The sequence below is a fragment of the Leptidea sinapis genome, chromosome 30, assembly GCF_905404315.1.
Source record: "Leptidea sinapis chromosome 30, ilLepSina1.1, whole genome shotgun sequence".
NCBI classification, from domain to species: Eukaryota; Metazoa; Arthropoda; class Insecta; order Lepidoptera; family Pieridae; genus Leptidea; species Leptidea sinapis.
Window position 1 is genome coordinate 9,820,758 of NC_066294.1, and position 25,102 is coordinate 9,845,859.

Genomic DNA, 25,102 nt, shown 5'->3' on the forward strand with positions numbered 1-25,102 from the left:
GCCGATCCATGTCACTGATGACGCAGGAAGGATCTGGACTTATTTTGTAATTCTTCTACAGCGAAATAGAATTGTATTTCTAAAAGATCGGAAATTGTTGTACATATATTTGTAACATATATATGTACGTGTTAGTATCGCACAGGGCTCACTTGATAGTCGTGCAACATCAGTAAACGAAATAGCTAAAATGGCTGATATTCATATAATGCAATATATCATACATAGACTTTATTGTCAAGCGTATGGACGACTTGACAGTCCGTTAATACATGTCCAATTTTGATTTGATAATGTGTGTGTTACCTACTGGTTAGCTAGTTTAACCTCTAATATGCCAAAATGTCCCGTGCGCCCGCAGAAGCCACGTGCTGAGCTGTTTTTTTGAGCCACTTGAAACGTGATACCCACTTGTGTACAAGTAATCATTGTATTGAAAAGAGCGCAAAAGAAGAATGCTGGGAGTGTTTCTTGCGCCGCTTCTTTCTCAGAGCGCCATTTGTTTCCGAAGCGGTAGAAGTATCTAGTACATTAGAAATGACATCAAAAAGAATTCTTAAGGAATCAATTTTGAGAAAATAAATGTCTTTTTGTGCATAATACTCGAGATATCATTATGCGGTTTATATTACGGGTTGCAAGATAAACAAGCTTGGTTATTGTAAACAAAAAAACGTGATTTATGATAGATTCGTGCTGTGAATGACGCCGCTCTTTCAGAGTTGTACGAGATATAGTGACATTTTGCTAAAAGCTTCAAAATTAAAATAAGTATTGCAATTGAATTCTTTTTATTATTTTTACTATAGTGGACACGTTATAATATGATCTTATGATTTATCTTCTTCTTCTTCTTCTTCGCGTGCCTCTCCGACTAGCGAAGGTTGGCGGTCAGCTTTGTAGTTTCAATTGTTTGTCCTTCGCGAAGAAAAATAGTTCTGCCGCACTCGCGATGCCAGTCCACTCTCGGATGTTGCGCAGCCAAGACTTTTTTCGGCGACCTACGCCTCTTCTTCCGGCAACTTTTCCCATCATGATGAGTTGTAGGAGTTTGTAGCTCTCGTGCCTAAGCACGTGCCCCAAATATGCGACTTTCTATAAATATGATTAATTATCTTAAAAAAATATTTTTTTTCCTTAAAAAAGTTTCACAAAAATCTAACAAGCTAATTCCAGGCGTTAATCAAAATTGGTGACAGTTACATTAGATTCGTCTTCTCTTGCTGTATCTTCGTTAGAGATGTTCTTCTCTCTTACGCGAATTTATTGTCTATACGCTAGTATATTGTAGGTCTATGACATGTATCGACTTCACAAATGAGTAGGATAATAATTTGTGTATATTTTTTCCATTTTTAATGTTACCTAAGACAAACTTAAAAATTTGGTTACTTTAGTGTTATAGTACAAATCCACAATTTTTCTTCTCGGAAGGATGCGAGGAAGAAGTTGTCAAAAAAGCCTTCCTTGGTTGATCTAGCGATAGTTGACTTATAGGACGTTCAAGACACCGCTGAGTCAAGGGAGTCCAGTCAGATCTTCGCTCACTGCAAGTAGTCATCGAATGGCATCAAATTGGACAAACACGAAAAACCTGAGTGTTGGGACTATGATACACATTAGGTCGTTGAAACAGCGTTAGTAGAAAGTAAGTGTACATCCTGCTCTTCAAAATAATGGAGAGCATAATTAACCGCCAGCACTCGCTACACCTAGAGGACCAGCAGTTGATCAACTACTGACAGTACGGCTTTTGCCATTTGATCTTCTGGTATACCTAACACATAGATGGGTGGTGGCTATTGAAAGCAAGGGATAAGGCCGTCAGCAGATAGCCTAGATATATCAAAGGCCTTTGATCGTGTATGGCACAAGGCGCTTCTCTCTAAAACTTCCATCATTTGGGCTTCCTGAGAGTTTATAACGCTGGAGATCCTTAAGGCTCTGTGCTATCTCCTACACTGTTTATGCATATCAATGATATGTTGGACGCCTCCAACATGCATTGCTATGTAGACGACAGCACTCGATATGCCGTATATATAGGAACAATGAACATTGTCCAATTTAACCCCTCTGTGAACGGCTGGATCACTTGGCGTTCCGTAGAGACGTCGCTTCATTGTGTGTCTTTTACCGCATTTAGCCGCCGAATTCCACTTTCGCACGACGTACCACAAATAAGGATATCTACCCCACCATATTAAAGGATATCATATTTTGGATGTGTGGCGTTCCTCCACAGTGCGGTTTTAAGGGAGCTAGCTATCTTCTAAGTACTACCAAGCTGTGAAATGAGTTCCCTTGTGCGGTGTTTCCAGGACGGCTACCTTAAAGCAAAGCGCGTACACGCTCCTGTGATTCCTATGATGTTGGAAGAGAATGTGGTCGGCGGTGATCACTTAACATCAGCACGCTCGTTTGTCCTCCTCTATCATAAAAACAAACTATTCTAAAATTTAATATTTCTAAGCCTAACTCTCCCCAAGTTGGCAGTAGATCTTTTAATCCAAAAATAGAATCGTTATTATAAAATAACGGATGAGAAAATTATGTCGGAGGAAATTACGCAATCCCCGGATGCACATTAGAGCTTAGCGGATAACACGCGCCCACCAGTAACGCGATTAGTGGAAACGATTTCGTATTTATGCAGATTGATATTCTATCAATGAAATGTAGTCAGTTACGTACTTTACATTACTAATTTATTTGTTAAAGGCATAAAATGCATTTACTGTCTCAAAATTGACTCCTTTAGAATTCTTTTTGATGTCACGTCTAACACTATCACCGCTTCGGAAACAAATAGCGCTCTGAGAGAAAAGAAGTGGCGCAAGAAACTCCCCCAGCATTATTTTTGCCAATGTTATTGCTATAAAATAATCGTTATCTAGTCTCAGGCTGCACGATCACTAAGGTAAAGCTGAGCTGTAGTACGATTTACGACAGAGCCATATTTTAATAAAACATTAATTTTGTTTTATAGATAATGCCTGAACTGTAACTGGGACTTTAATAAAAAGTGTATACATTTACCCTCAAAGGTATTATGTATCTTATGAAGCCTACTAGAATTAGTTACAAGCAATCCATTATTTCTAGTGTTATAATAATGAAAATCACTATTAAGAGCATAAAAGGTGACGATTCTTGTGAACGTAGGTATATCAAATTTTGATAAATGTACTGACAATGAACAGTAATTATATTTATTTATTAAAAAATTTCTTTTGAGAGACTGTCTATAACCAAGCTGATATATAGCACAAACAGCTCTCTTGCAGCATAACCCCACAGTAAAATAACGTACGTCATGATGTATTTTTTAATTTTACATATTTATTTAATCAAAATAATTACAATTATTATTTATTATCTATACATTTCTGCCATCTAATAGGAAGGTCATTTATGCCTTTGCGATAGAACTGTGGTGATCTAGGTACGACAAACTGTGTGAAAGCATTTTGTACTGCCTCCTGAGAAGAAAACTTTTTATCACGTAGGAAATTGTCCAAATCACGAAAAAGATGGTAGTCCACTAAAGCAAGGTCTGTTGAATACGGAGGGTGACGAATGGTTTCTAATTGCAGTTCCTCTAGAGTAAAAAAAGGTTTTTCGTGCTGTATGAGGTCTCGCGTTATCATGGAGCAATAATGGTGACTCATGATTCGATAATCATGAGTCAGGGCTGTTTCACTGCTAGTTTTGCTATCATTGTTCGGAGTTCGGCACAGTAGACATCTGCCGTTATTGCTTGACCAGATCGGAGAAAGATAAAGTGAATAACACACCAAGCTGAGACCACTAAACAGTTACCATTACCTTTTATTGGTACGCTTGGCTTTAGGACACTGTTTCGGCGTTTGACCTTGGGTCAGCCATTGCAATTTTCGCTTACGGTTATCGTTAAGAATCCACTTTTCATCGCATGGAATGGATCATGTGTTTATGGTTCCAAATTAAATTTTTTTTGGTGGTGTTTGATTGTCACAACAGTTTCCCATATTGGCGCGGAGTTTGAGTAGCATCTGTTATTTATACTAAAGACAGTGCTGTTTTTAGTTATATCATATCTAGTATGAATTGCGATTTCATAATGGACAAAACATCTTACAAAGAGTGTGTCTTAAATTTTGCATCGCCAATGGAATTTCGTGTTCGGAGAAAATGTTACAGAAGGTTAACGATGAATCGAATTTATCAAAAACACCTGCTTATGAGTGGTTCAAAGCGTTCGGAATGTGATGGTAGATTTGCCTCCCTCTGGTAGGCCATCAACGTCTGCAACTGAAGTCAACATTGCAAAGGTGAAGGAAATATTGACTAAAAATCCTCATTCAAAGAGAGATTGCCGCCGAACTCCCTGTATCTCCGTCATGAATAGTCAATCCGTAACATTTTAACTAATCATTTAGGTACATCTTGCCGCTCGGTTAGTCCCAAAAGACCTGAATTTTCTCCAAAAATTCAATCGCATGAGAGTCGCTGAGGACATGCTAGAACGAGTCAATTCCGAACCAACATTCATGAAACGCATTGTTACTGGTGATGAAACTTGGGTTTACGAGTTTGATACGCAAATTAGTCAACAAGTTTCGGAGTGGCGATTTCCAACTAAACTGAAACCGAAAAAACTACGCCAAAGTCGATTAAAAGTCAAGTCATAGTGACTATTTTTTTTTGCTATCGCGGTGTTGTGCACTCAGAATTCCGGAAAGTCAAATGGTAAATAAAGAATATTATTTGAGCGTAGAGTGGCATTTAAGAGAGCAATTTCGACGAAAAAGGCTGGCCTTTTATATGTTATTATATGTGGAAAGAAAATCCCTGGATTTTGCACAACGATAAAGCGCCTTCACACAAGGCCATCATTGTGAACGAAGTTTTGACCAAATACTAAGCAAATACCATCGAGCAACGACCATATTCACCAGATATGACTCCAGCTGACTTTCTTCTTTTTTCTAAACTCAAATTACCAATTCGTGAAACCCGTTTTCAATCGGTATAAGACATAAAGGAGAATTCGCAGCGAGAACTGAACTCAATTCCGGAAACAGCGTTTAAAAAATGTTTTGATGATTGGATTATTCGTTGACGTAAGTGTATCGGTTCTAAAGGAGCATAATTTGAAGGTAATAAAATAAATTTGGGCTAATAACAGAAAACATTGTGTATTATTGATCTTTTCCCGGTACTTTCTTGACAGAGCAGTATAATCTCAAATAATATTCACATTCTCATCATTTCCTATTTCTTGCTTCTGTGTAATGAGTGATTTCGTCCCATCTCGATATGTCGGCAAACACACAAATCTTTCGTATTTATCTAGGAGAGGCAATAACCGAAGACGGCTTCAATTACGAGAACAATTTTCTCTCATTTATACATCTGTTAGTCGACACTTATTATTTGGAATACGTATAATAAAGTTCCTTCTTGATATATTACTGTTAGCTATTGTCTATCTTAATAGCACCAATGTTATTTTGTTTGAGTTAAGTACGCGTGTTAATAATAATAACTTTTTAAAGGATTGAAACAAACGGTGATATTTTTGAACTGAAAACTTCTTAAGCATCGTTGTGGTTTGAAAGTTGATGAAAAGAAAAAGCGCGACGGTAAAAAGACGCAGACATTCATAAGATTTATCGCCGGAGAAAATGAGATAGGAAGCATTATACAGTGTTTTAGTACCAGGCGATCATAGTTGAAGAAGAGACTGTGGTATGTAAGAGGTTGTCGTATGTCATGCGACGTATTACTATACAGACACCAGGAGGGGCGTGCATTGGTTTTCCAGCGCGGTAGGCACTGGAAGCCTAACTAGTCGTAGTTGCGATTAATATTTAAAAAAATAGTTCCTATTGTAAGGATAAATATAAGTTCACTTACCAACATTTTTCTACAAGTATCATTCCACACAGTCTTCGTTGTACAAAATAAACAGCAAGGAAAGCAGAACAATAAATTGGAATGGCGGCATCCAGCTAGGCAAGTGTATTTTTCGTAATACTTGGGTATTGAAATATCTCATAGTTCAACCTTTTTGTTGATATGACACCCGTGATATAAAGTACACGAAAACACAACAACTAAAAAAATGGCGCTGTCATTGTTGATTACTAAACAATATATTAATATTTCCGGAAATGTCATATTTTATATATCACAATCATGAATAACGTCATGTGCGATGTCAAAACTCTTATGGGAGCGCAATAAGGTTGAAACTCGGACACTAAGCGATCGAGATACGTCATGACAGTACAATATTGTATATTTCATTGAAGAGGACGCAAAAAAAGTATTCTGGGAGAGTTTCTTGGGCCGCTTCTTCTCTCTCAGAGCGCCATTTGTTTCCGAATCGGTAGTAGTATCTAGTATAATATTAGAAATGACATCAAAAACAATTATTGTAAAGGAATCAATTTTGAAGAAATAGATGCCTTTTATGCCATGTCCGTACTACGAAATGAACACTGCACAAATCTTATATCTTTAAACGAGCAATTCTTGTATATTATATATATTCTAAATCTCGGAAACGGCTCCAACGATTTTCGAGAAATCGATCTAGCTAGGTTTCAATTTAAAAAAATGTAGTTTTATCCGTGTTTAAATGAGAAACAGCTACAATAACATTAGAATACAAAGGTAAATTTCGCCACCATATACAAGACTATAACAGCTCAGATGGGACATTGGGTGATCCGGAAAGCAGAAGACCCCGGTTCGAATACAGATGTCCTATTAGTTGTTTTTTTATTCAAGTTTTGTACATTCTTAAAAATCCGAGCAAGGCTCGGTCGTCCGGATATTTGAATACAAAAGAAACACACATAGATATAGAAAAGCAATCGAAAGTTATAACGACCCACCTTCTCGTCTCGTGAATGTAAAGTTCCTGTACGGAAAACTTATGAGGTCGAACTGCGATAAAGTCATGCCAGGAACGAAGTTGACGCTCTCCGAGTTCTGCCATTGGTAGACGAGTTGCTGGTTCGAATACGCATCTACAGAAAAAATTAAATAAGTTGAATAATTTGTGAAATATATTATTTTTTATATGGGATCTAGTAATTTCTTTTACGAACGCGAGTGTTAAACATTATAATATAACACTTTTTAAAGGATTAAAACACGTGTAATTGTAACTGTTTTAAGTTTAGTTTTTGCATAAATATTGCATTTTTATTATGTTCAGAGCAAGTTTTGAGGGGGACATAGTTACAATTATACGCGTTTTAATCCTTTTAAAAGTGTTTTATTTAAATATTCCCTCTAGATAATGTGCAAATGACCTTTCGTTTTTTCATCAAAAAACCACCAAGCATAGGGTAATACCACAGATAATATGGGTAAAACATTACCTTAGTTAAATTTAAAGTCTATCAATTTCTACAAGTTTTTGGTCTACCTACGTTTTTACAAATATATTAAAGCAAATCTAATGCGATATTTCACACAAAAAATTATAACACATGTTTTGTTTACAAATTTAAGCGGATAAATAAATAACACAACTGTGTGTAAAGTGAAACTTTAAATGCAGGGATCAAGTTTAACATAGCATCTAATGAAAGCATAGAATTAAACACAATATCTTATAACTATTGTGGGTATTCATACCTTTATCCTGCGTCTTTATCTAACAAGGTTATTAATAGTTCTGCGGGCCTACCATGAACTCTTATTGCAATTCAATTGACAACCTTTTTTTCGTACCTACCACGACGTGATTAGAGCTATCTAATTTAGGTTGACGTCAAATCAAATGATTAAATCGCAATGATGTCAATTGAATGTCAAAAATGATGTCAATTGAATGTCAAAAATGATGTCAATTGAATCGCAAATTGATTGAGTTCGTTCATTCATTCGTACCATGAGGTAATACTTCAACCGAGCGATTCGAAAAAAATTCCTACTTCTTTAGAGGAAAGTGAACCGTGTTGTTAATAACTTTTAAGAAATAGTGAAAACATACAGAAAAGGAAATTTTATTGATGAAAGATGAGATGAGAATACTTTAGCGGACTTTTTTGTAAAACAAAATACTGAAAATAAATACCAAAAATGAAAATACTTAAGACGAGGCAGTAAGGGTCCGGACTATAGCCTGTTCGCAAGAACGAATTAAAAAAATTTACTCTGTGCTCCTGTCAAACCAAACATCAATGGAGGTGCGTTCATAACTCGTTATTTTTACGAAAAACATTTAATTTGTAATTCAAAGAACTATATTTATTTATATTACTATTATTTAATAAGTACAAAAAAGGGCTTAATGGTTTATAATTTGACGCGCAATTTTAAAATGTATTTTTAGTATTTTCTACGCAAAAAAACTGCTAAAATCATATCATCTTAGGTTTCGAAACGCAACGCATATGGTTCGAGTAAGAGACACTAACTTATGCAACGACTGTAGAGCATCATCTCTTTCTCACACCGCGGACCACAGACAAATTTATTTCGTTCATTCTTCATAAGCGATCCAAGCGCCATTCAGTAAAAGGCACTTCATGGTACGAATTTTAGTGATTCAGTTTAGGTATCTAAACTGAACACATCCACAACCACCTTTAAGGACAGTGACGCGCCTGTTATTCCTCAGGTGTTCCTAAGCCCGGATTTCACCATTGACATTTCAAAGTGAGTTTATTTAAATTGTTTTTTTTTTTTTTATAAATAAATTTATTTATAACAAATTTACATTCATATAACAGCAAACCAAAAACCACGAAAATTTGTCTGGATTGCTAGCATGATTTGAGTTGGTAATGATAAATTTAATTAAGAATAAAAATCAAGCGAAAACCTTAATGCGATTTCACCAATATATTGTGCGTTCACGTAACCCAAATTTAAATATCGAAAAAAAAATGTCTCAAACAACTGTCATAACTGTCATCGATAGTACGTTAATCGTCAAAAATTTGGCGATCGGCATGTAATCCCGAAGTTTATAACTTCGATTAGTTTGTATTGGTGAAATGTAATGCAATTGAATACTTACCTCAGTGTTCTAAACGCGGTCTATTTCAATGATGAAATCAGCCCTATGAGAACTAACTAGGAGGTGATCAATTTTACCATCAGGCACATCCTCTTGTTCCACTATTGCATAAAAAAGAACTATTAATGGTATAATTATAATTATCACCTTCATTATGTTATTGTAAACCTTAGTAATATGATGAAGCTGTCATGTATATGTAGCCACAGACTTATACAATTATTCTCGTCCATTATATTTCGTGAATGTATTTTCTGAATTAGCAAGGTACTCGTAAGCGATTTTCCCATGCTCCGATAGCTTCAGCCGTTCGTAAGCGATTACCGAATCGATAAAGTTTGAATGTACTTACAGCTTCCGAGGATGAGCGGACATGACTGACGATCCATTGGGAAATTACGCAGCTCCATTGGACATTTGGCTTTTATTGTTAATCTAAAAAACACAAACGTTAAGGATAATTTATATAAATTCCAAAAAAAAAATCACAAACATATCACCTATATAAACCACGTAAATTGAAAAAGAAGAAAACGGGCATTGAAAGGAAAGGTCGCAAGAAATTTAAGGTGATTTTTTTTTGTTGATACATATCAATATTTAAGTACGTCGTTATATAATATTTATTTTATGTAAAAATCTCATTGCAAAGGTATAGTGTTAAAGTTAATAGTATAAGTAACCAACCTTTGGCTTTGCAGACAAATGTGTTTTGATAATTCTTTATTTCAAAATAGACGGATTTTGTACAAATGTAAAAAAAAACATCTGTTTCAAAATTCTGGGATCTTGAATAACAAACAAATATTTATTTACTATGGTATTTTTGGACGAGAAGATAAATACCACAGTGTCTGAAGGTTTTTAAGCAGTGTGTGTTGCCGGTGTTGACATACTAACTTTGGGCCTTATGGGAAAGCTCATTTTCGCTCAGAGCGCAATCGATAGGAGTTCGGAGTTTGCCTGCGATATCGAATCAGTAATGAGGAGATCTGTTGGAGAGCCAAAGTTACTGACATAGCCCAGATGGTTGCGAAACTAAGGTGGCAGTGGGTAGGGCACATAGCTCATAGCTCAACAGATAGATCGCCGTTGGGGCAGTAAAGTCGTCCAATGGCGACCACGCACCGGAAGACGTAGGGTTGGTGATCACAAGATGGACCGACGATCTGGTCAAGATCACGGATCTGGCAAGAAAAGGTTGGATAAGGGCAGTGCAGGACCGATAGTCAAGGCCTTTGTCCAGCAGTGGACGTGTTGAAGTAACTTCTTGATTCCACCAAGACCCAAAGGGCTCGAGTAAAATGAAAGATAGATTAAAAACTGTATAATTAAACAGCAAAGCGGGGTTAAAGAAAATGATGTGTAAGTTAAGTTTACAAAAGAGTAAAGGAGCCAGAGAAATATGGCAGAATCGGGAGACAGCTTCGACTATACTTATGAATGTATTTTTAAAATTGCACATAAAACTACTAATCCAAGAAAAAAAATATAAATATAATGATGGAAGCACACGTTCATTTTCAATGACTTGAAACAAATGCGCGTACAGAATTTAAAATATTTTGTGTAATTACGAAATTTGTAAAAGTTCAATTATTTATTTCGTTATTCCCTGTTAGATAAATCACAGAAGATGCCAAATGCATTCTGCAATTCCTCCCAGGCATCAAAAATATTCTTGCATATTGCAAAACATTCTTCGTACTTGTAATGAAATAATGACACAGTAGAAATAATGACACTGTCAAACTACGCGTCAAAAATTTTTCTCATAGAATTATTCATACAGAAATAAAATTGGAAATTTAAAAATATTAAGAGTCACGAATAGAAAAAAAAACTATCCTATCTCTCAACTTGGATCAAACTACACACAGTGTGCAAAATTGGTTTTAATCGGTTCAGTAGTTTAGGATGCGGAAAAATAAATTGACCCGAAGATTTTATAAATAAAGATGTGTTACTTAAACAAATAATTTAATTTATGGGCCTATTTTAAACTATAGTTCATTTTCTGACCAAAGCAATGATTTACGAAGCTAAGAAAACAAAAAATAATCTTTGTCAACTTTGCTGCTGCGAATACCTAAATACCAGTCGATGCGGAAAATACCCGAGTGAAAAGAAGGTACAGACGCCGGGAAATTGTTGTTGGCTAATCAGGGCTGTACGCAAACGTGGCTCTAAATTATGATTTAAGTAATTAGAATAAACGGGGCTAGGGCAAGGTATACTTAACTGGTTCATTGTTTCAATAGTTGGAAAATGTTATTTCATCAGCATTATATTTAAAAAAAAAATTAAAGTGAAACTTTTATTACATCGTCTCAAACTTTTTCGTCTGTGTGTTGCATGTCACGTGACTGTCGGGTGGCGCCTATAGTTCGCAGCAGCTGACCGTGTAGTGTATAGACTATTACTCATTTGTGCCAGTACTCCACGCTTTTTTTTTTTTTTTTTTTTTTTTTTTTTTTTTTTTTTTTTTTTTAATATGTGTATATAATCTAAGTAACTGTTAAGTATTATGTATGTCGTACTCTCCCTGACACAGAGTTCAATAAAAATATTATAAGGAGACTTAGTCTACTTTTATTATTTCCCATTATCATTCTAATTTTCCAAGTATAAAATTAAGATTGATAAAGCGATTTTTATACCCTTAATGGAATATAATTTCAAAACTTTTAGTTAAGTGTCTATAATGTGAAAAAAAGGTTCACTTTTACGGTGGTTTCATAAAACCACACAATGTTGTTCTACGGTAAAAATGTTGGAAATAGCTGAAAGCTTTGCGTGTGTTCATCGGCGGTCCTAATGCGTATATACGCATATAATTTTAAATAATCATACATCAGACAGCTATGTAAGGCTCGTTTGAGTAAAGTCAAAAGAAAAAATAGTCAAAAATTAAAAATAATAAATTTTACTAGCGTAGCGCTACATAGAACATTAAATGAACACACGGTTAGTACTATTTAACTGTAATCATAAAAAAAAATACAAAAAAAAAATATTTCCAAAAAACAACCTAAAACTAACTAAACTGACTCTAAAAGCACTATTCGAAAACAGTAGATAAAATAATATGCACTAAAAAGTATAAAATAATTGCGAATTTTTATACAATATGTGTAGCTCTACTAAATTTTGCAATGCAGTAATGAACGTAAGCTCATTGCAATTTGATAACAGACAGTTTTAAATTCTGCCACAGATCGCACTATTACTGTAAGTCGTCAAGGAGTTCCATTGATCATCATATAACATATTGACAGTAACTTGACCTTATAATGTTACGGTAGGTGACCAAATATCCGGATAGCATAAAAAAGATTCGGCTGAGTATCGTTAATTTGCTCCTAAGAATTGAAGACTTCCGATACTTTGTCATGGATCCAATAATGAGAACCTAACCAAACTCTCACCAAACTATGTTTGTAGTATATACTTTCTATTAAAAAAGAATCATCGAAATCAGTTGGTGCGATATTGAGTTATTCGTAAATTTGTCACGCACATACTTATAGCAATTTTAAGACTTTTGATGGTTTTCTCATGGATGCCATTGTCAGATCTGGACCAAATTGCAATGGGACCACACGGGAATCACCAGCTTTCGAATCGAAATCGGTTCACTCAGTCGAAAGTTCTGAGGTATCAAATAAAAAAAAAACATACCGACGAATTGAGAACCTCCTCCTTTTTTGAAGTCGGTTAATTGAAGTAAATAATAATTGAAATTTTAAAATTTTTAAACAAACAAATTATTAAATATTAAGAAAAAAAAATTCTAATCACCCTTTTGGTGATACTCACCTACGAGTCTGAACGGCTACGGCATAGCGTAGCGTATATTTTTGAAATTATATTCCATTAAGGGTATAAGGTTTTTGTTTTGTTTCAATCTAAATTTTATACTTGGAAAATTTGAATGATAATGGGAAATAATAAAAGTAGACTAAGTCTCCTTATAATATTTTTATTGAACTCTGTGTACGACATACATAGTACTTAACAATTACTTAGATTATATACACATATTAAAAAAAAAAAACAAAAAAGCGTGGTGCACTGGCGGCTACTAGATTACATTTATTGGTTGTTCCGAAATGTTATTATGAAAAATTGTTTTTTTTTTTTTTTAATATTTTGCTTTTATAAATACGGTTAAATTACTAGTGGGAGGCTCCTTTGCACCGGATGCTGTCTAGATTATGGGTACCACAATGGGCGCCTATTTCTACCGTGAAGCAGTGTTAGTTAATGTGTTACCATTACTGTGTTTCGGTCTGAAGGGTCTGCCGTAACTAATGAAATTACTGGGCAAATGAGACTTGACATGTTGTGTCTCAAGGGGACGAGCGCACTTGTACTACAAGTAAATTCGCTCAGAGTTTTTGGGTTTTTGAATCATCTTGAGCGGCACAGCGTATCAATTACCATCAGCTGAACGTCCTGCTCGTCTCATCCCTTATGTACATAAAAATAATATCGCTACTGTGTCTTCACGCTGTATCACTGTAAATGTTATTACTATAATAGTATAAAACAAATAAGCACACACTGGTTTTTATAAATCAGACAATTTGTGTGGAAATGTCTTTTACTTTTTAATGTATATAGTTATAGAATAAAAAGACATTATACTTCTAAATATTCACTCCTTGTAAGCTGATCCGTCGCATTTTTCATTCTGCCAATTAAAATCATGGACTTTGTTGATAGCGACGATGAAATTAATGAACATCCGACCATGAGACAATTATTCAATTTTTAATTTAACTTTGTAACTTTCTTTTGAGCGACAGGGCCTTTATCGTAAAGTAATTTTTTTCTTTGTTGTCTGAATTCAATTGAATTTATCTACAATTTATATTTAACGATGAAATATTAATTTTTAAATTAGTAGAGAATTCTACAGCTAATGTTTTTTTGTAGAGTTTTTAAATGTGAAGGAAAGTGGTACTTGCAAATCACTTATACACCAGACACGCAAACACATACTATAATTATTAATCAAGCCTGTCTTCCAAAGGGCTGGGGGAGTTTGAGAACATATAACCTTGATAATGTTCTATATGTTCATAAGCACATTAACAGTGACAATCATAATGTTAACACGAGGTACAAACATAAACTTGTTATGCCTACAACTCGGTTAAGACGGTAAGTCTTTTATTAGGCATTTACAATATGATCCTAGAAAATTTACAAAACAATTGCGTTTCGAAATTTTAAGGAATGGTTTTAAAACGTTGGTGTGGGAAAGTTTACTTTAGCATAAACGATTTTCTTAATGATACCACAGACTGGGAATCAAGCGAATACCCTCAGGCTCTTTAATTATAAATGTTTATTGCGCCCAATTTCTTGTGCCTGTTCTTCTCATGTGTGAGGCACTCTATTTTGAATGGGTGTTAGTTTTTGACGTTCAATAAATGATTTTGAATCCTATTTTGAATAAAAATATTTGAACTTTAATTTAAATTTGATTAATACAGCCACGGATCTCGCATTTTATAAGGAAATACCATTCTAATATATAAAAATTAATGTGGGTTTGTAAATTTTAAGGCGCAACCTACACATTGTAGGTACTATTAATTTGTTTGCTATGAAACTTTGCTAACCGATCGCTTGCACTTCCGGTGGTACGGTAGGCACAGACAAAGTAAAAAATGTGATACATAATTTAAATCAATCATTGGAAAATCTTGAAGGGATTTGACTAACAAGAAAAAAATACTTATTAGGTATTGTAAAATAAGGTTTTTAACCAGTGTGTGTTGCCAGTGATGACATACGGAACGCAGACGTGGTCGCTAACTATGGGCCTTATGAGGAAGCTCATGGTGGCTCAAAGGGCAAAAGATAGGGCTATCAGAAATGAGGAGATCCGTAGGAGAACCAAAGTCACTGACATAGCCCAGTTCATTGGGGAACTGAAGTGGCAGTGGGCAGGGCACAGGGTAAATTCCTCGAATGGTGGCCAAGTACTCGAAGACGCAGTGTTCGAGGGCCCTAAGATTACCTAGGATCTGGTCAAGATCGCCGGAATAGGTTGGATGAGGGCAGCACAGAAGCGATCGTCATGACTATCTTTAGTGGAGGCCTTTGTCAAGCTTCCAGGTGAGATGATTATAAAATAAACGTTAAAGTGTGAATCATAGTGAAACACACACTACTCGATCAACACCAACTCAACTCACAACATTTGACATCTCCAAAGATTTCAACACTGATTTTCAGTCCAAGAAAATCCGACCTGTTGAAAGCAACAGTGACCATATTAAATTCCCCTGGCTTATTGCCGCGTGAATCCTTTCCAACACGCTCTGTTTCATTCTTGGTATCTTTGACATGAACTTCCACGATCTGGTTGTAACATGCACGCCTAGATACACCCTGTCCAACATTTGTTTTTCTACATGATTAAAACTCAATTCCCTTTCCGGAAAATCAAAATTGGGCTCATTAAAGTACGGACACAACTATAACTGAGTAGACTCCAGCTTTGTATTTCAGATGAAGCTTATATATTTTGTTATCATTGATTTATTTTGTTTGAATGTGTGGTAAAGTATTTCTTCCGAAATAAATTGTTTTCAACCAGTTTTGCCAGTGATAACTTACGGTACGCAGACGTGGTCGCTAACCTTGGGCTTTTCATAAAAAGCTCATGGTCGCTCAGAGGGCAATGGAGAGAGCTATACTCGGAGTTTCCCTGCGAGATAGAATCAGAAATGAGGAGATCCGTAGGGGAACCAAAGTCACTGACATAGCCCAAATGATTGTGAAACTGAAGTGGCAGTGGGCAGGGCACATAGTTCGACGGACAGATGGCCGTTGGGGCAGTAAAGTCCTCGAATGGCGACCACGTACCGGAAGACGCAGTGTTGGTGCCTGACAAGATGGACCGACGATCAGGTTTGGTGGTATGGTGGGTTTTTAATTAAATTACATTGACCACCCTTGGCTAAAAACATATATTATATATCCGTATATAAATTTAGTTTTGTATTCTTCAAAATTCCATGTTAAATATATGGGAGTGTCTTATTTCAAAATGTTGGATACTTCTCATCAGATTTTTAAAAGTTATTTATGTTATTTTATTGATTAGGTAACGTTTTTTCGATATCAGTTCAATGTTTTTTGATATCTGTAATAGTTACTGAATAATCACCTGGTCAAAAGAAATTTTAAAAGGGTCATTCCCTCTGCATCTCAAAAATATTGTTATGGACGCCTGCACTCTATCGACTCTCACATTCGGCTGTCAAACGGTGACATACTATACAAAAATAAAAACTACCGCGATAGCGACCTGCCAAAAATCGATGCAAAGGAGTATGTTGAAAATCAGAAAATTTCAAATGATTAGAAGCGACAGCATTAGGAAAAGGACAGAACTGATAGATGCTCTTGAGTACGCTGTAACACAAAAGTATCGCTGGGCAGGTCATGTGGCGAGATTCATGGACAAAAGATGGACAGTTGAAACGACAATTTGGGAAGGACCATCTGGCAAAAAAAAAGAGGTCGCCCAAGGAATAGATGGGTAGATGAAATAATAAAAATGGCAGGAAAAGAATGGAGAGGTAAAGCACTGAAGAGGGATACATTGAGTAAGCTGGAGGAGGCCTATACCCAGAGTGGGGTTCCAATAACGTACATTTTATATTATACGCATAGCATTAAGATAATATTATGTATTAGGAGATTGTTGGAATCAATAAAAGGCTTATTATTATTATTATTAATATTGCCTGGTCACGCTTAACGTATACACCCTGTATAATATGTTAAACTTACCTCATTGAGTAAAGAATATCACCATGTTGGCTTATCCGCAGCAATTTGTTAGGCACCGTAATTGTGTGGACATATGAATGCTTTCCATTATAAAAGTAGGTGTCAGGTCGCCAGATCCTCTCCAGCATTTTGATTGAGAGTGACAGAGAGCGTATGGGGCCGAGGAACGATAGTCGTGCGTCACGCCAATACTGACGAAAGTAGCAATCCATTGAATAATCCTAAAACACATGAATTGTTATACAAAATTCCTAAGATCATTTATACGTCTAGATAGACTATGACAGCTGTTAAAACGTTGAAAAAAATTGAGGTCAACTGTTAGCCTCTATTTTGAGCAATGCACGCTAACATATAAACTGCGATTGTAAGACTGGCAGGACATATCTTGTCACTAAACTAAAAAAACCTAGCCTGTTTTCATCGGTTGTCTAGCAGCAAGAGGCTCCATCTAGACGCATTAATAACAATAATAACAAAAATCTTAAAAATAGACTACATTTGACTGAAAATTTTCATAGTAATTCCATTAGTCGGAGTGAAATAAAGTTTTTTTTATAACAACTTCAATAGACGTTAATTTAAATTTGGTTTGAGGTGTGTATATCTATTTTATTAAAAATTTAATTTAAAAATTAAACCACGCTTTTACTCCAACTAATAATTATGACCCAACAACATTGAGTTATTGTTTTTTTTTAATGATAATAAGAGATGTTCAGCAGATGGTAATTTATACGCCCTGCCCATTACAATGCAGTGTCAGGATTGTTGAAAATCCCAAAAATTCTAAGCGGCACTACTATTGCGCTCGTCACCTTGAGACATAAGATGTTAAGTCTCATTTGCCCAGTAATTTCACTAGCTACGGCGCCCTTCAGACCGAAACACGATAATGTTTACACATTACTGCTTCACGGTAGAAATAGGCCCCGTTGTGGTACCCATAATCTAGCCGGCATCCTGTGCAAAGGACCATCCAAAGATATAATATAAATATAAAGAATACCAAACGCGTGTAGCTAATTGTGTAATTCTGTGTGAGACGCCCAAATACGGGTACCGATTTGCAATTCAATGAGTCGGTACGAACGCAGACGGCGGGGGCAGGAGGAAGCTTTTCCTTCATTACCACAACGAATCCTAGCTCTGTCTAGGGCTTAGAGTATGACTGTCCCTTGCAAGTTGTTTCTCAGAGTAGCAAATCCGATGTTTGCTACTCTGGGAAAGATTTGCCAAGGTTTGATCGGTTTTTCGCCCCATAAACCCACATGCAGAAATTTTAATATTAAAAATTAAAGTTTTTTTATACTCACCATATCAAGTTCAGAGACTGGTCCCATACTGCGGATTAAAATGTTTGTTTGAACTACTGTCGGATAACCTAAAGCATAACAGGAAGTATGAGTTCATTCATCACACACTCAATGAGATAATACAATAATAATAAATATATTATTACTAAAATAACTATATTTCAAATTACAAATTCTTTACTAGTAAAATTATATAATATAAAAGTAAACTAGATTTTAGTGTTCATGATATAAGATTTAGTTTAATGTCTTTTTAAATTTTGATGACTTTTGAAATGACCACACGATATTCGACGCCAGCTTATGGTCTAATGACGTGATACAATAAAATAAAAATCTGTTTCTTATCTTTAGCGATGTTCATTGCCACTTTACTATATTTCGTTTCGTTGAAGCAAATCTAAAATATTACCCCCCTTATTCATAATGGTCCGCTAACTATAAACAGCCGCTTAGGAGTGTTTTTTCTCATTCTGACTTAGGTCAATAGAAGAAGACCGAATGAGAATTAGCAATGCTTTAAGTTAGCAGACTATTATGAATAAGGAGGTAGATGTATAATATTTTATGTAAAAATGATAAATAGCTCAAACCTTTTCCATGCGTTGGCAACTGCGACTTTTCATAATTCTTTAATAGATTCTCCAACACCACAGTAATATTCCTCGAGACAGCGTCATTAATACTTCGCTTCTTCATTTTCCAATCATCGTATGAGCCATTGTAGTTATTTGAGAATAACATTTCTTCGGTGACGTCATGCCAGAGGGTATTGTTGACATCGTCTGGATCTTGTGTATCGTTTTGTGCGAAGTTTTTTGCAATATCATGTTCTGTACCGAGAGACTTGAGCGATGTTAGAGATATTGGAAATGTTCCATTTTTAGTTGTTAGGTAGATCGCTCCCTTCGCTTCTACTTGTATAGTGCTGTGAAAGATAAAATTTTAATCGATTCGTTATTTTTATAGTAATAGCACTCACTTCTGGGATTAATTTAATTAAATTTGTAACCATTATTTATGAACGATGCGGGATTCGAACCCGCGCCTTCGCGGTTTCCGTTCCGCAACTACATCTGCATCTTATATGCGAAAACTGTGAATGCTAATACTACTTAAACCTATTTATGTTATGTAATATTATTTGTTTTCCTAAACAAATAAAATCCCTACCGCAGACAAATGCCTCGATAACTCTGTTATGAGTTAGGTCCCGAAGATCCCCAAAGACCTATTGACTCCACCCTAAAGGCAGCCTAGCGATACTCTCTAAGAAAAAAGCGATTCACTCGATTGTTTCAAACGTGCAGTCATTGTTAGATTGACAGATGACGAATATAATCATGATAAAAACCGGAGATAGCCGAAATCCAAAACGTTTTAAGCAACTGTCCGCTTTCTACATTGATTACACTTCGTGGCCATATTGTAATAACTATTTCAAACTTATGTCAAATCCCACTGCACGTTTCATTCTAACCTAAATTTAAATTTGTACTTAGGCAGTCCCGTCTCTTATTACATAGTATTTATATCCTCTTTCCCCCAACAAATATGATTTCATCACCGAGAGATGCATATTTCCTCCGCTAAATATAATAGCTACAATATCTCATCGATTTCGGTGTTCATCTGAAACAAATTCACGCAGTAAAGTTCAGATATCTATCAATCAAACTTCTATGACTTTATCGGCTTGTCATCCGTCGTGTTTCCTGAAGCTGATTACTACAGAATTATCTCAATCTCATTTTCGTTTTTACATATTTAATGAGAATTTCAGTTGTAGAGTGACAGTTTCAGCAATAGGAAATAGTGAGTGAATAGTGACGCCTTCGCGTTAAGTCTTTGATTGTCTTGACTTGTAATAAAATATATATAAATTACGTGACACGTTGTTTGTCCGCGATGGACTCCTAAACTAATGAACGGATTTTAATGGGGATTACTTCATGGAGTGCAGTTTGGTCCAACTTGAGAGATGGGATAGTTTTTATTTCGATTTGGGACCCATAATTATTTTTATTTTCAATATTTGTTTTGTATGGAATTTTTTTCTATGAGAGAATTTAGTGACGCACGGTTTGACAGTTCCGCTGTGAAACAATTTCATTATAAGAAGAGGGAGCATTTTTTACGAAATAATTCTTGATGTTTTGAAATATTATTGGCTAATTCCTATAAAACAGTATTTTTTTTTATTATCTACAGAACAACGTCTGTCGAGTCAGCTAGTAAAATATATATTTCCGATTGGAATCAAAGAATTTTGTGCCACGTGTTTTCCTCCTCTATTCGTGTATATGACATTCTTCTTCAGTTCGATGCGCAATTGATGCCATTTAGTCCCATAAAAAAATTACATAGTTTTCATTTTGTGAACATTTTTCATGAAAATTTTTGTTTACGTTGATGATTTAATTGTAGTTTGTGTACGGTTTTTTAGGAGTTTTCATTCATTTTTATTATCTATTATTATTATTAACTAACACAAAAAAATACGTTTTAAAAAACCGATTCCAAAACTAAAAAGTATACAGTAACTTAATAATAATTTAGTTTAGTACACATCTTATGCAAACCTTTACCTTTAATATTAATAAAATACTGTTATGTGTATGTGCTACATATTGATAGGTTTAAAGTCGGTGCCGGGCCAAATGTAATAGTAGCTACCTACACTCGCCATGCGTAACATTGAGCGGGATACCTTCGTCTAGAACAAAACAACCCATGCGGGCAGACACGCACGGGCAGACGTCCTTAATAATTACAGTAAGTAAACTGTTTATGATATTAATTTTTATTTTGTTTAGGGCTTGGCACCGACTTAAAACCTATCAATTGGTAGTACATATTAACAATAGTATTTAAGTAATATTAAAGTTAAAGGTTTGCATAAGATGTGTATTAAATTAAATTTTTATTAAGTTATTGTATACTTTTTAGTTTTCGAAGTCGGTTTTTTTAAAAGTAGTTTTTCATTCAATGAAAATACAATTTGGACACATAAGTCCTGGCAGCGGTCCATGGGTTGGCCTTTTTGTTTTAGATTATGCCAAACACTTCCTGTAATGTCACCTCTCTACGGGGGCACGCAAAAACATATTCTTAGAAAAAATAGCAACGTTTCATTGCCCAAATTATTGATTGGAAGAATTTATAGAGAGATCAAATTGATTATATTAGTGTAGGAAGTGAATATTTTAATTTATATTATTACTAGCTGACCCGACAGACGTTGTTCTGTAGATAATAAAAAAAATACTGTTTTATAAGAATTTGCCAATAATATTTTAAAAAATTAAGAATTATTTCGTAAGAAATGCTCCCTGTTGTTATAGGGAAATTGTTTCACAGTGGAAATGTCAAACCGTGCGTCACTAAATTCTCTCAAAGAAAATATGTCCATACAAAGCAAATATTGAAAATAAAAATAATTATGGGTCCCAAATCGAAATAAAAACTATCCTATCTCTCAAGTTGGACAAAACTGAACTCCATGAAGTAGTCCCCATTATAATCCGTTCATTAGTTTAGGAGTCCATCGCGGACAAACAACGTGTCACGTAATTTATATATATTAAGATTTAGATTTCGCGGTATGCTTGTTTTCTAGCAAAGCGGGAATGACCTCAGATTTATTTAATGCCCTTTTTTTAATTTTTCTGCCGTTTTTTAATTGAACTGTACAATTGTAATGACAATGGAGGAATTTGGGTCGCGCACCAGACTAGTTATGACCTGCTAATTGTTAATTAATAACCTTAATAATTAGTGTGTTAATACCGGGAACAGACATAAACTTATAATGCCTACTACTTGGCTAAGTCGAGTAAGTCTTTTGTATATGCTAATAAGTATATGCTTTTACAACAAGACGGCAGAAAATGTTAAAACAAAAAAAATACGCTATTCAAAAGAATTGTTAAAAAAACGTTTGTGTGGTAAAGGTTACTATCACATATATGACATTCCTAATGATAGCACAGATTGGGCATGGAGCGACCGCCTTCAGTCTATTAAATAATAAGTTTAACAATTGTACAATATTACTTTGTTAACATATTTCTTTAATGAAAAAAAAAAGCCCGCTGAGTTGTTGTAAAAACATATACATCGCCCTACAAAAGACTTACTAACTTGACTTAGCCGAGTAGTAGGCATTATAAGCTTATGTCTGTTCCTGGTGTTATTATGGGTATGACAGTTTCTAGCAAATTCACTTATGTGCCATTATACTTATGAACATACATAACATTATCAAGAATATATTGAGAGGCAACACTCAAGATGTTAATTTCTTTGAATTTTGCTCTCAATGATTCTTTAGCTTAGCTCTTCTGCAGAACAAATATTGTATTAATATCGGCTGCGTTGCCCCATTTCAATATACTATAGGACATAATACTATGGAAATAACTAAAGTATTCTAGTCGCGCCGTATCTATGTCAGTTAATTGTCTAATCTTTTAACCGCGTATGCTGTAGAACTAAGTCTGTTCGCCAATCCTTCATATTGGGGGCCCCATTGTAATTTGGAATCCAGAGTAATGCCAAGAAATATAGCAGATTCCACCGGTTTTATCGCGTCTCCATTTAACAAAACACTTGCATCAACATTTGGCACGGTAAATTATATATTTCGTTTTCGTAAGAAGGATATCAAGCCAAGTATATGTTCTATAAATTAAATTTGTTACCAAAATTTATGAACGATGCGGGACTTGAACCCTCTCGAGTTCCATCCGAGCGCTCTTACCAACTGAGCCATCCATTCGAGTATGCATAGTTCGTAAATCTTGGTACCTATGTCTTGTTCAACTCTCTGGTTGTGGCTCCATCTACAGGATCTACTTTACAGTTCATAACCTACCCAATATTTGCATATTAGGAAATTGACTTGAGTTGTCGCTCTTTCAAATCTATACCATTTGTTATTTTTAAAATAACAATTTGTTCTTTTTCAAGTGCATGTTTTTAATTTATTTTACATCAGAACTCCGCTAATTATGGACTGATTTTAAATTTTCTTATAGATATAATTATAAATGTAATATTGCAATAAATAATATTATATTAATAATAATATGACTTAATAATAAATAACGCTATTTATATAAAAATAAAAAAAATAAAACTTAAATAATCTAATAAAATTAATTAATTACAAATAGAAAATATCATTAAGATCGCTATCGACAGGTAAGGTGCCCATGAAGCTGGCAACGTTACCTCTTTGTATGGCCAAACTTATCCTTTGACAGAGGTACGTACCAGATCTTGGGTCACCTGTTAAATCGGTTAGACGCCTGGATAGCTCTTTTATGAGTTTTTGTGCCGATGAACCCCAAGAACCCATCGTCTCCACCCCAAAGGGAACAAATATGTATCCATCACCGAGTGATGCATATTTCCTCCACTTAAGGTTTTCGGCAGTTTTCTTATAGGTTATATATATCTTACAAATTGGATTCCAAATTGTCTTTTACTCTTTAAAAATTAAACATTTGTGTATTATAAATATGATTTGGTGAAGCTTTACTAATGTAGAAGACCACTAATGGTATTTGGAACTTTTACAGTGAAACTTTTATTACATTACCTCAAATATTTCGTTCATCTATTATTAATTTATTAAATTATATACCTAATATGATTTTGATTGATACGTACGCACAATTTTACTCACATTTTTTTTATATAAGGCAGACAATACGTCGACGAACAGGACGTTCAGCTGCTGATAATTGATACCTCCTGCCCATTACAATGCAATGACGCTCAGGATTCTTGGAAAACCCAAAAATTCTGAGCGAGACTACAATTGCGCTTGTCACCTTGAGACATAAGTTGTTAAGTCTCATTTGCCCAGTAATTTCCCTAACTACGGCACCCCTTCAGAGTGAAACACAATATTGCTTACACATTACTGCTTCACGTCAGAAATAGGCACCGTAACCATAATCTAGCCGGCATCCTGTGCAAAGGAGCCTCCCACTGGTGACGTGACTGTGTCTTACGTGTATGAAAGAAAGATATTGTATCTTTTAAAAATTAAGACTTTACATCCAGAGGAGAATTTTTATAGTAAAATAAGTAACATCGGGACAGATATTTAAGTAATATTTATTTTGTAAAATAAAAAGTAGTCTTAATTACACGCACACAGTTTAAATTTGTTTAGCGAAGACTATCCACAATCTGTATTTTATAAATAGAATTATAATTTCTACATATACATTTACAATAAATTCGAAGGCGTGGCGTGTCTGAAAAAAAAAAATTTCTAGATGTAATTTAACAGAGGTCAAAAAAGTAGTTCTTTGAATTTTGTTTATTTCTTTGTACACGCTTATCTTAGAAACGGCTGAACCGATTTAAATGAGATTTTTGGCAATATCTCCATAACACTTAGTTAAATATCTGTTCACGTACACTCACTGGCTAGTTATAATATACCCGGAAAAATAAACGTATTCAAACATTTTCACTGAATAATCGAAATCTAAAATTTAAATATAAAAGCCTTAAAATTTTAAATATATAAACCTTCTTAGAATGTTTTTTGTTTTGAGGTTGTTCTAAGTGTAACTTGAATGAAATGGAAAAATGTATTTTTTCGCAAAGTCCTTGATGGCATCGAGAACCTACTTAAGGTTTTAAGAGTCCTCGAGGGTTTCTGCTGAAAATATCAAATTCATTTTATCAACCTTTTATGACCCAAGGACGACCAAGTCTTTTGAAGAATCCCTGTATTTATAACAGTGTGAAATTCACGCACATTAAAACATAATTTAAACTTTTAACCTTAACAAAATTTTAACCCATACGAAAACAGGCCGACATTTTATTGTTTGTATTAATGGAATATTTATTTATAAGAAAACTAGTTGACCCAGCAAACGTTGTATTGCCGATATTAAAATCGCGATACAAA

At 34.8% G+C, this 25,102-nt stretch overlaps 1 protein-coding gene across 1 annotated transcript; it reads right to left on the minus strand.

The window, feature by feature from the left end:
* Positions 1-865: 865 nt before the first annotated feature.
* Positions 866-19,018, minus strand: LOC126973805 (gamma-aminobutyric acid receptor alpha-like). The gene is made up of 6 exons (XM_050821146.1): positions 18,756-19,018; positions 18,163-18,230; positions 16,847-17,067; positions 9,381-9,463; positions 6,888-7,022; positions 866-1,095 (listed from the first exon to the last, which is right to left on the minus strand). Exons 1-6 carry the CDS (start codon positions 18,904-18,906, stop codon positions 1,067-1,069), a joined length of 687 nt encoding a protein of 228 aa, XP_050677103.1. The 5' UTR covers positions 18,907-19,018; the 3' UTR covers positions 866-1,066.
* Positions 19,019-25,102: the final 6,084 nt, after the last annotated feature.